Genomic DNA, 11,152 nt, shown 5'->3' with positions numbered 1-11,152 from the left:
TCTTTTCCAAAGCCTGTACAAAGTGTTGCTCATACATTTGCATTCACTCAGAATGTGATCTCATCCTGTTGACACACTCAGCAGGGGCAAGTCTTGGAGTGAGTCGGCTGGGGCCCAAGTCTTTGTTCTGTGGCTGGAGTCCCAGCAATTGGGTGGGGCTGCAGGTCTGATCTGCTGTGGTAATGCTGAGGCTGTTCAATGCTCAGTTCCATTGAGAACAGGTTTAACAGACTTGAATGCCTTCTGCTGAGCCAGGCAGTGCCGTGCTTTGCAGCTCCACAGCCCTTTGTGTCCCTCTGTAATGATGGCGTGGAAACACGGCCATTCGTTGTTCACCAGCCAATGGGAGCAGTCCGATAGGTCGCAATAGAACGCACGTTTGCATGCTTGTGTGTGTACGTGGTAGAATGTGTAGACACACGTGTTGCACAAATGTGCTTTTTATTCCAATCCTAACATCCACTCTGAGACCAGGCAAAGACTACGTCATTTAACAAGATCAGCAGTTTGGATTTATGCTAGAGATATTAGGCTGCTAAAATAGAGGATCCTGCTGTTCCAGTGAGACAAAATGCCATACACACCGTCTGGCTTCTTTTGTGACCGGTTAATCTGGGAGAGGGAGAGGAGGAATGGAGAAGGCTCCATTAACAAACCTCTCTGTTTCAATGGTCAGGACTTTAATGTCCTGAAGCAGGAGTGCCTTCACAAAAAGTGCCTGTTTGAGGATGAAACCTTCCCAGCCAACATAGAGTCCCTTGGCTTCAAGGAGCTGGGCCACAAGTCTAAGAAGGTCAAGAAGATCGTTTGGAAAAGGCCTAAGGTAGGAGGAATAGGTCAGCATAGGAGAACTGCTCATCGTGGAGATGAAAGACACAAAGAGCAACAGGAATCAAATGTTGAATGCTTTTGTTCATTACAACTGAACATGAATTAATGGAGGACAAACTAATATAATTGAGTGTGTGTGTGTGCGTGCGCGTGTTTTTGTAGATTGTTGTGTGTGGCATACAATTTACCAGTTTTGGCATTTAAAAAGTAAAAAAAAAGTCATTTTAGCAGAGACATGTTGAAGGTGAGGATCTATAGACTGTGCACATCCATGCAAAGTTTGTGTTAGCATCTTCTAGAGAATCTTCACCAGTAGGTAGATTCTGATCACAGGGTAGGTACTGGCTGGATGACAGATTATCATCCCAGACACTGATGTGTCTGATAAGGCTGTACCAGCTCAGCTCCCACAATCATCACACTTCCATGCCAGTGGTAATGTACAGTTGACAATGGTCTGTCACTAAAATAATACACAAACAGAGGAGATGAACCAAATAGCCAGTGGATGACACTGTGCATGCCAACAGATGAACTACAGTCTGTAATCTGACACCTAAAACATGATCATAAAAGGTATACTTAATAAAGTGGCCAGTGAGTATAGGTACAAAGTAGGTGTTTGTAAGGAGGTGGCAGTGAGGGTTTATCAGTACATTATTTTCATACAGCTGGAGCACGTTTCATCTAATGCCATGGTGCATGTACACCATATTTTTAAGCATTGCTAGTAATAATCCATAAATTATCTACAAAGTAACACTTTAGCCTTGAAAAAGCTTTGTACATCATTCTGAAATTGTTTATAAACTGTTCTCTATGTATTTTACTTAACAGCTGCAGCCATGACTGTTAATAAATACATACTCAACTAAATGACATTATATCATTTATTCTGTCTTCTGTATCTGATCTGAGAAGGTGCTCAACTGTCTGTGTGCTGCAGGATATTTGTGTTAACCCGCAGTTCATCGTTGGGGGAGCCAGCAGGACTGACATCTGCCAGGGAAACCTTGGTAAGACAGCAGAGGTCTAAGAGTTTAGGTTCAGCTGCTTTGAGTAATTCATTCTACTTGCTAGCTTGATCTCATAGCAAATCCAGGTGGTTGGAACAAAATACCTGGTGTGGTATTTTACTTCCAGAATCTGATCTATCCACCGCTGCATAAAAGAATGTGTAAGTTGATGTATGTTGAAAATGATTAGGGAAGGTTTTAGTGTACAGTATCATGACTTTGGTAATCAGGGCAGGGGATGATATCTCTGTCTGGACCATCGCTGTTAACCCTAGTCCATAGGTCTATATTCATGAGGGACTATTCAGTATTTGAGTGCTCTACTGGAAAGGAATCTAGGTGGCAGCACTTCCCATTGTTATGTCCTAAACATGGTATTTAAATAGGACCAAACACAAAGGTAGCTTGTGCATAGGACCAAGTTTATAACACCCTGGTATGTTCCCACATGCAATGTAAAAGTTCTGAAGTCAGCAGTGTGGGCCTCTGGTTTTGGTGCAAATATCATGCAAGAAGCAAATATTTTTTTAAATCTGCATTTTGATTTATTAACAATGAATCATGTAGCTTTTTGTGATTTATTTTTGTTTGCCTTCAAATGCACTGGAGTTTGTTTAGGAAGGCTGAAATTCTAAAACTTTAAAGAAACTATTATGGAGCTCAATAAAACCTATTCAAAGCATTGTTGCAGGTATTTAACTGTAGATCTCTGCCAAACATGTCTGAATTTTGCTTATATTGATTTTAAGCTGTCCTTTGGTGACATATTTCCACATTTCAAACTCGTCTCTAGTCATTAGAACAATTTGCATGATGTGTCTTTAAGGTCTCAGTCATAAAACTGCCACTGGTTCACTGACCAGGTCCAAGCTCCAGACGGAAGCTGACAGTGTGATCAGTATGATAAACCTTATCTCTGCACTCCATAGGAGACTGCTGGCTTCTGGCAGCCATTGCCTGCCTGACTCTGAATGAGAAGCTACTGTATCGGGTTGTTCCTCAAAAGCAGAGCTTCACTGACAACTATGCTGGAATATTTCACTTCCAAGTTGGTCCCATCTGATAGCCACCAACTAATGTAATTTTCATTAAGAGTCTATAGTGGCAGGCTTCTAAACATTATGTCTTGCTATTGTATATCCAGTTTTGGTGTTATGGAGACTGGGTGGATGTTGTCATCGATGATCGGGTTCCTACCTTTAATGACCAGCTGGTCTTCACCAAGTCTGCAGAGAGGAATGAGTTCTGGAGTGCGCTCCTGGAGAAAGCCTATGCCAAGTAGGCTGTTCTTTCATCATGTTACTGTACTCTTAAAGTATGTCATACATATGCCATACATAACAACTATAAGCTTTGACCTTGATGATAGGTCAAATAGGATCATAATATAACATCATAATAGGATGTTCTCAAAGTTTGTCTCTTCATGTTTCTGATTTTTGAGCAGTATTTGCTGGATATATTTGTTGGTGTTTCTCACTGTGGTGTCTCACAGTTGCAAATATGTGCTGCCTAACTCAGGCTGTATGGTTCATATGAGGCCCTGAAGGGTGGAAACACCACTGAGGCTATGGAAGACTTCACTGGAGGAGTGACTGAGTTCTATGAGATGAAGGAGGCACCCAAGGAACTGTACAATGTCATGAAGAAAGCCTTGGAGAGAGGCTCCCTCATGGGCTGCTCAACTGGTGTAGGTTGCCTTTAATTTTTTGTTTTCCTATTTACATTTATACACATGCCAATTTAGAGCTAGATTTTATGTATTTAACAGAATGAATTGTAAAGTTCATTGTAGGTTTGTTCATTAACAGAATAAGGATGAGCAACATATGGTTGTTGTTGTTGTTGTTAATGATATTTCCCACAGGCCCTTGTTCCAGCCCAGTTTGAAACTTGCACTGTCACAGGGCTCGTGAAGGGCCATACATATTCCGTGACTGCTGTGGAGGAGGTAACGAGAGTGTACCAACCTTACCACAATGTTAAAATGTTCTGTGGGTGAACTTTTACTGAGCTTGGTTTTTATTCATATACAGAACAAGTTCCAGTTTTTTAAGGCTTGTTAATGGTCTTGTTCAGCTCTTTTATGCTTGATTGCTACTGTAGCTGAAGCTACATGTAAAAGCTGTCATGTGCCCTTCTTGTGGTTCTAGTGTAAACAGTACATGAAGAAAGTGCGTTTGGTGCGTCTCCGTAATCCTTGGGGTCAAGTGGAGTGGACCGGACCTTGGAGTGATAAGTATGTGACTTTTAAGAGTTTAAGAAATCAATGTCTCTAAAAGGTCTAAGTTTAGCAAAACTGTTCTCAGAGCATTGCAAATCTTTAGTAATCTGGCCATTATACTAATTGCTCTCGCTAGAAAATTGGCAGGATTAATGCTATTTCTTACTGGCTGTAGTTCAAAGGAATGGTCTACCATCTCAAAGGTAGAGAAAGACAAACTGCAACAGCAGAATGCTGAGGATGGAGAGTTCTGGTATGTAAACAGGCAGGAGTTTGTAATGTTTTCTGAAGGACATGGACAACCTGCAGAACATCTAAATGCTTATGGCTTTTCGAGCCAAAGCAAAAGTATTTTGCCACGTCTTCTAGGATGTCATTTGAAGATTTCAAGAAGAATTACACCAGGATTGAGATCTGTAATTTGACCCCTGATGCTCTGGATGTCGATAAACTTCACAAGTGGACAGTGTCCGTGAACGAGGGCCACTGGGTGAGGGGTTGCTCTGCTGGAGGCTGTAGGAACTATCCAGGTGAGCAGCCTAGGAGTTGTTATCAGCGCTGATTGGTGTAAAACTGCCTTGTACCCATCCTCATCCCCCATGTCCTATTCAAGGCCCTTTTTTCACCTTCCTTGACTTCCATACTGCAGATACTTTTTGGACAAACCCACAGTATCGACTGCGTCTGCTGGAGAAGGATGATGAACAAGAAGAAAACGAGGTTGCCTGCACCTTTGTGGTGGCTCTCATGCAGAAAAACAGAAGGAAAGAATGCAAGATGGGTGCCAACCTCTTTACTATTGGATTTTCCATCTATGAGGTACTCCATTTTAGGTCATTATGTATTTACACAGTATATATTCAGCAGATGTTTAATATCTGAAATGAATCAACACTGAATGACACATTCTCATAAAATTATATATGAAATACATTAAATGGGGGTTTGTCTATCTAGACAAGGAGACAAGTATTGTACAGCCTTAAAAAGTTTCCTACTTAATATTTGTCATGTTGAAGGAGCACGCCACATCATTCTTCTTTGTTCATAGGTGGCAAAACGGGTATGGAAAAGTGATGGAGAGAAGAGCTTGGATCCCTTGAGCTTCTCTCTCTCTCTCTCTCTCTCTCTCTCTCTCTCTCTCTCTCTCTCTCTCTCTCTCTCTCTCTCTCTCTCTCTCTCTCTCTCTCTCTCTCTCTCTCTCTCTCTCTCTCTCTCTCTCTCTCTCTCTCTCTCTCTCAGGCTGAGTACTGTGCTTTGTGTCCCTACCCTATGTACTATTCCTTATATTTTCTAAGCATTTCTCCCAAACAGAAGCCCGTTAAGACTGATTCTTTTTCTCCTTGTCTCTGTCCATCAGATGCATGGCAACAAGGAGCACATGCAGAAGGACTTCTTCCTCCAGACCTCACCTAAGGCCCGCAGCAAGGCCTACATCAACCTGCGGGAGGTGACCCAGCGCTTCAGGCTGAGCCCTGGGGAGTACGTCATCGTGCCCTCCACCTATGAGCCCCACCGTGAAGGCCACTTCATCCTCCGCATCTTCTCAGAAAAGAGGAATACCTCCGAGTGAGTGGGGAGGAAGGCTGTGTATTTAAATAAATGGTTTGTCAAGTGATTTACACAATTTTTGACAAACCATTTTATTGGCAATTTTATTTATAGAACCGAAATAAGCCCCAATTTGAAGCCGTTAAGGAATCTTCTTTAGGAAAAGCAACAGCAAAGTTGAGAAGACACTCAACTTTTCCTTCATTCTAAATGTCACCCTGAAGCATTAATTTAAGATCAACTCTTTGAAGGATGAGGAATTTTAGAGCAGAGCTGAGCACTGCTGTCTGGTGGGGTCAGAGGAGTCACAAAGACCATTCAGTGTAATGGGGATGATGTCATACTATAGCTGATCCTATTACAAGCAAAATGTTTCTTGATCCAATCCTCGGGGACTATCATTCTGTCCTTATTTTTGCTCTATCCCAGGTGTTCTGTATTCTTGATTGCTTGGTTCAGGCCTTTGAGACTCGCTGAGTGAAAAAAAGTACATTTTCCCTGTGAAATGTTGGAAGAAGTTGGATGATTGCTACAAAAAAGACCACTGCTAGTTTTGGCATGAAGAGTTCAATGATAGCTAAATGACCTTTATTTATAGTTCACTGGTAAAGATGCATTATGATATCATTCAAGCCAATCAGATGATGTCATAACCCATTCAATTTGTTACACCCCTGCATGCTATTTAAACGTATTGGCAATTGCTAGTATTGGGAATATGCTGAACCTGAAACAGTGGCCAAACTAGATAGTCTGACCAAGTTTTGAGACCAGGTTGTACAGAAAGACTAATAAGAGATAAAGAAAATAAGCAAATATCAATTTAGACATTAGTTTGTGTAAATAAAAGCCTATGTAGGTTGCCATGTTTACTTTTGACCAGTGCGTGTTGACATTTACACAGGGAGATAGAAAACAGGATTGAGGCTGATCATCTAGTGGTGAGTACTGAATGTGAAAGTCAGCTTGAGCTGGATGTGTCATACATACTTTTTTAAAGTATATTTTTAAATATTTGAAAAACAAAATCCAATTTCTGAGATTATAGCTCCATGTATTATATCCACAATATATAGACACACACACACACACACACACACACACACACACGTCAGGCCTAATAACTAATTTTCCTGCTCAACCTCAGCCAGTTCCAGCCTCAGCAGGTGAGGAGAGTGAGGAGGGCCAGCAGTTCTGCACCATTTTTCAACAGACAGACAGGGACGCGAGTGCCTGGCTGCAGGACGCAGTGAGTTGACAGGGACGCGAGTACCTGGGTGCAGGGCGCAGTGAGTTGACAGGGATGCGAGTACCTGGGTGCAGGGCGCAGTGAGTTGACAGGGACGCGAGTGCCTGGGTGCAGGGCGCAGTGAGTTGACAGGGACACGAGTACCTGGGTGCAGGGCGCAGTGAGTTGACATTGGTGGCACAGAACGTACTGGGGAAGGTTGTGGGGAGGGCAGGGAGTATTGTTCTAGGGGATATAGAGGGCATGGTGCCGGTGTGGGAGAGAACTGGAGAAAACATCTACACCTAGGTCTTTTAAATGTACTTTGGCAATATTAGGTTTCATTTTAGTACTTTTAGCAAATACTTATTACAAATAAGTATATTAGTTCTTGTAGTTACTGTAAATATGAAACATTGTTATTGAGAGCTAGCATGTTGTTGGATGGGGGAGTATAGTGCTGTAGAAGGTGGGTCTCTCGAATACAAAAAGTATGGAAGGTGTGAAACAGAGAGTATGGTGGTGTGTTCTGGGATAGGAGAGAACTGGTTAAAAGCATCACCTAAATGGCTCATCAAGGTACTTTGGCAATATAAGTATGTAAACTTTTAATGACCTCCTCTAAAAGGAAACATTCTTACTACTACATGAATATGATACAAATGCCCAGTATTCAGTTGTATTGTATTTTCAGTTTTAGGTTCAAACTGTACACATCTATTGCAAGCTGAATGACCTGTCAGTTTTTACATGTTGTCTCTGTGCCTGCAGGAGTTGGAGATCTCAGCCAGTGCACTGAGAAAGGTGTTAAACACGGAGGTGGTTGGGCGTGAGTATGTTCTGTGTTGGTGCTTATCGGTGATCAGATTCTGTACAGTCCTATGAAAAGGTGTTTCTCCCATTCACAGAAATGGACATAAATACAGAAGGTTTCAGTCTGGAGAGTTGCCGTAGCATGATCGCTCTCATGGACGTATCCTTTAGCGCTGGCTACACTTACAGCATATCAGCACATCATTGCTCATTTTAATTATAACTTTACAAAGAAAATTATGACAAACAAAAAACAAACAAACAAACCCACAGCTATTTCGAAGACTTGTTTTAAATGATAAAATATGATTAATTAGCCAGGTTGTAACATAATGTAATCTTATTTCTCACTTATAATCTTTCATTTATAAATATATCCTTTGTATGAACATGTGCAGCATAATGCAGAAGATTTGGCCTTGACCATGTTCATTTAGATGGATGGAACAGGCAGACTTCATTTACAAGAGTTCAAACACTTGTGGAATAAGATCAAACACTGGCAGGTTTGGGAGTGTCTAGTTTTCACCTCTCCCACCCATACAATTACAGTATATAGCACAGACTCTATAGTAGAGCTTGATGGCTTTGTTTCCTCTGCAGGGAATTTTTAAGTGTTATGATAAAGACCACACTGGCTGCATCAGGAGCTATGAGATGAGGAATGCCATCAGAGATGTAGGTAAGAGTCCCACTAAATGTAATATTTTATTATTTAATTATTTATCTCTTGGTCCTAGGGATTTGTCCTTAGATTGTAACAAAAAATTTGACTATACTCATGTAATTAGACTAGTGCCAAAACTGATACATCAGCCACATACACAAATCATTTAAAGGTTAATATGTTAGTCTGCTATTGCAGTCAGTAGTGCCAATATCAGTTTAAATGGACATGGATGCATTTTAAATTGAGAGATTATGTACATCAAAGCTCAAATGGTTTTGAAACACTGTTCGAAAACATGAACTAAATCTAACGCATTTGTCATTGTGCAGTTATGTGTCTTGTTTGCCATTCAGGGTTTTGTCTCAACAATCAGCTGTATGATACCATCACCATGCGCTTTGCAAATGAAAGTATGAACATCGACTTTGACAGCTTTGTCAGCTGTCTTGTGCGTCTAGAGGGGATGTTCAGTGAGTGTAACTGTATCAGTCACTTCAAATTATTAAATTGATTTCATTCTAAATTTTTTAATCATTCTAAGAGTGTTTGCTGCAAAAACTTGTACTGTCTAACGCTAAGCTGATCTTTTTGCAGGAGCTTTCCAGGCCTTTGATCAGGATAGAGATGGCATGATCAGACTGTCTGTCCTAGAGGTAACTATATGTAGAACTTTGTAACATATAAATTGGTTTAACGTTATAATGAATACAGTAGCTCCTAAGGACCACAGCTAACAGAGGACTGCATCCCAGGACCGGAGCTTGAATCCGGATAATGCCATAGCCATTTACAACCATGAATCTGCCAGGAATAACAGGCAGAAATCCCTGTGTGCAGAGTTGGTAGAAAATAGAGTTATCAGAGTTGGTTACCTCAATGGACTTATAGCTGTTATTACAAACAGTGGATCAAACAAGCACCAATCTGAAGGGGTTTAGTACATATTGAAGTAGCATTTTACGTTTTTTAAACTTTTTTTTTTCTCAACGATTTACTTTGAATATTGAGTTTGGTATTGAAAACTTTAGGAGCATTTTGGCAAATATGTGTGTGTGTGTGTGTGTGGATTGATTACAAGAAGGCCTATAATTCAAATGCCCCACACATGGATCCTGGAATGCCTGAGGCTGTATAACATCAACAGGACTCCATCAAGAACTAAATAGGCTGTGGAAGATGACCTTAGAAGCCAACTTCAAGCCAATAGCACGACTCACCATCAAGTGTGGGAAGTACCAAGGAGAGGCCCCGTCTCTGATGACGTTCTGCATAGGCCTGAACCCCCTCAGTGAGATCATCAAGAGTGGCTACGGATACCGGTTACGGACAGGAGCACCCATCAGCCCCCTCTTGTACATGTAAGACATCGAGCTGTATGCTAGAAGTGAATGAGACATCGACACACTAATCCATCTGACCAACAACATCGAAATGTCATTTGGACTGGATAGGTGTGGTCGTATGATTTCAAGGAGAAGGAATGTGGCTAGAACAGAGGGGATCACACTACCAGAGGGTAAAGTAATACATGTTGAGGGCAGCTACAAGTACCTTGTAATCCCACAGGCAAATGGGAATCATGGAGAGGCCACAAGGAAAGCAGCTACAGCCAAATACCTACAAAGAGTGAGGCAAGTCCTGAGAAGTCAGCAGAATGGGAAAAACTACATCCGAGCTATCAACACCTATGCCCTGCCAGTCATCAGGTAACCCCACTGGCATAATAAGATGGCCTAAGGAGGAGATAGAAGCCACTGACATCAAGAAAAGGAAACTCCTCACAATACACGGAGGGTTTCATCCAGCACTCTGAGACTGGACACTAAGCAGAAGAAGAAGGGCTGAAGATTAATAAGTGTCAGAGCCACTATACAGGATAAAACAACCAAGATCCAGGAATACACCTAGATAATGGCCCCAAGTGACAAAGTGCTTAGTGAGTACCTCAGACAGCAGAAACCCGAGGAAGATGGAAATGAGGAACAGGGACCATCATGGACGGAAATACCAAGGGCTGAAAGAAGAGATAGAAAAGATGTGGGGAGTGTAGGCAACTGTGGTTCCCATGGCAATTGGAGCACTAGGGGCTGTAACCACCAAACTGGGAGAATGGCTTCAGCAGTTACCAAGAACAAGATCTGAGATCTCGATCCAGAAGAGCGCAGTCCTGGGAATTGTTAAGATACTACGGAGGATTCACAGGCTCCGAGGTCTCTGGTAGGGGACCCAAGATTGAAGGAAAAAGACTGCCCAGAGGGCGAGTGGGGAAATTTTATATATACACATGTATAGATTATATTTGACACACACATTCAGAACTACAGTGACGTTCACAAGGTTTCCATAGAAGCAGGATGTTTCAGACGGAGGTCATTCATCAGATGTGCAAATAAAGTGCTGCTGAACAATCTGAAACAAACCAGCAAGGGGGAACGAAAATCACTCCTAAACAATTTACATGTGTGTATGTGTACATGAATAATGTTTACACAAGGGTTTTTTTCCAAGTTCTGAGGCATTGTTGGATCAGATTATACATTAACATATATACATTAACATATCTGACACTGGACCATATTCCTTTCCCCCAGTGGCTCCAGCTGACGATGCATGCCTAGAGCAGCTCAGGACTTTAGTGAGCCCAAGACCAGGAACAGAAACCACCAAGCTTTACCTCAACATTCAGCTTCCCCCTCTGAGACTCAACCACCTCAGACCTGCCACACTACAAGCACCAACATTACCACCAGTCCACCTGTCTCCTCTTTCAGACTCCAAGCGGCTAACCCCTTCCCACTTAGTGGCACCATTAATCTAGA

General features: G+C 41.8%; 1 protein-coding gene across 4 annotated transcripts; it reads left to right on the top strand.

The window, feature by feature from the left end:
- The first annotated feature begins 35 nt into the window (after positions 1-35).
- On the top strand, positions 36-11,061 carry capn3a (calpain 3a, (p94)). 4 transcript variants are annotated; one of them, XM_081721607.1, is made up of 20 exons: positions 36-823; positions 1,778-1,847; positions 2,777-2,895; positions 2,992-3,125; positions 3,369-3,537; positions 3,715-3,798; positions 4,001-4,086; positions 4,247-4,324; positions 4,441-4,601; positions 4,721-4,890; positions 5,432-5,640; positions 6,527-6,563; positions 6,770-6,871; positions 7,622-7,679; positions 7,759-7,823; positions 8,101-8,169; positions 8,267-8,345; positions 8,687-8,803; positions 8,928-8,986; positions 10,925-11,061. In XM_081721607.1, the coding sequence occupies exons 1-20, from the start codon at positions 572-574 to the stop codon at positions 10,949-10,951; spliced, it is 2,145 nt and encodes a 714-aa protein (XP_081577733.1). In that variant the 5' UTR covers positions 36-571; the 3' UTR covers positions 10,952-11,061. The 4 variants fall into 4 exon arrangements, with proteins under 4 accessions (XP_081577733.1, XP_081577734.1, XP_081577735.1 ...); XM_081721608.1 differs by lacking the exon at positions 4,247-4,324; XM_081721609.1 differs by lacking the exon at positions 6,770-6,871.
- Positions 11,062-11,152: the final 91 nt, after the last annotated feature.

This window comes from Electrophorus electricus, chromosome 10, assembly GCF_041902795.1.
Source record: "Electrophorus electricus isolate QZ-2024a chromosome 10, ASM4190279v1, whole genome shotgun sequence".
NCBI lineage: Eukaryota > Metazoa > Chordata > Actinopteri > Gymnotiformes > Gymnotidae > Electrophorus > Electrophorus electricus.
The sequence above is the reverse complement of the archived record's forward strand: the minus strand, read 5'-3'. Positions and strand labels throughout refer to the sequence as shown.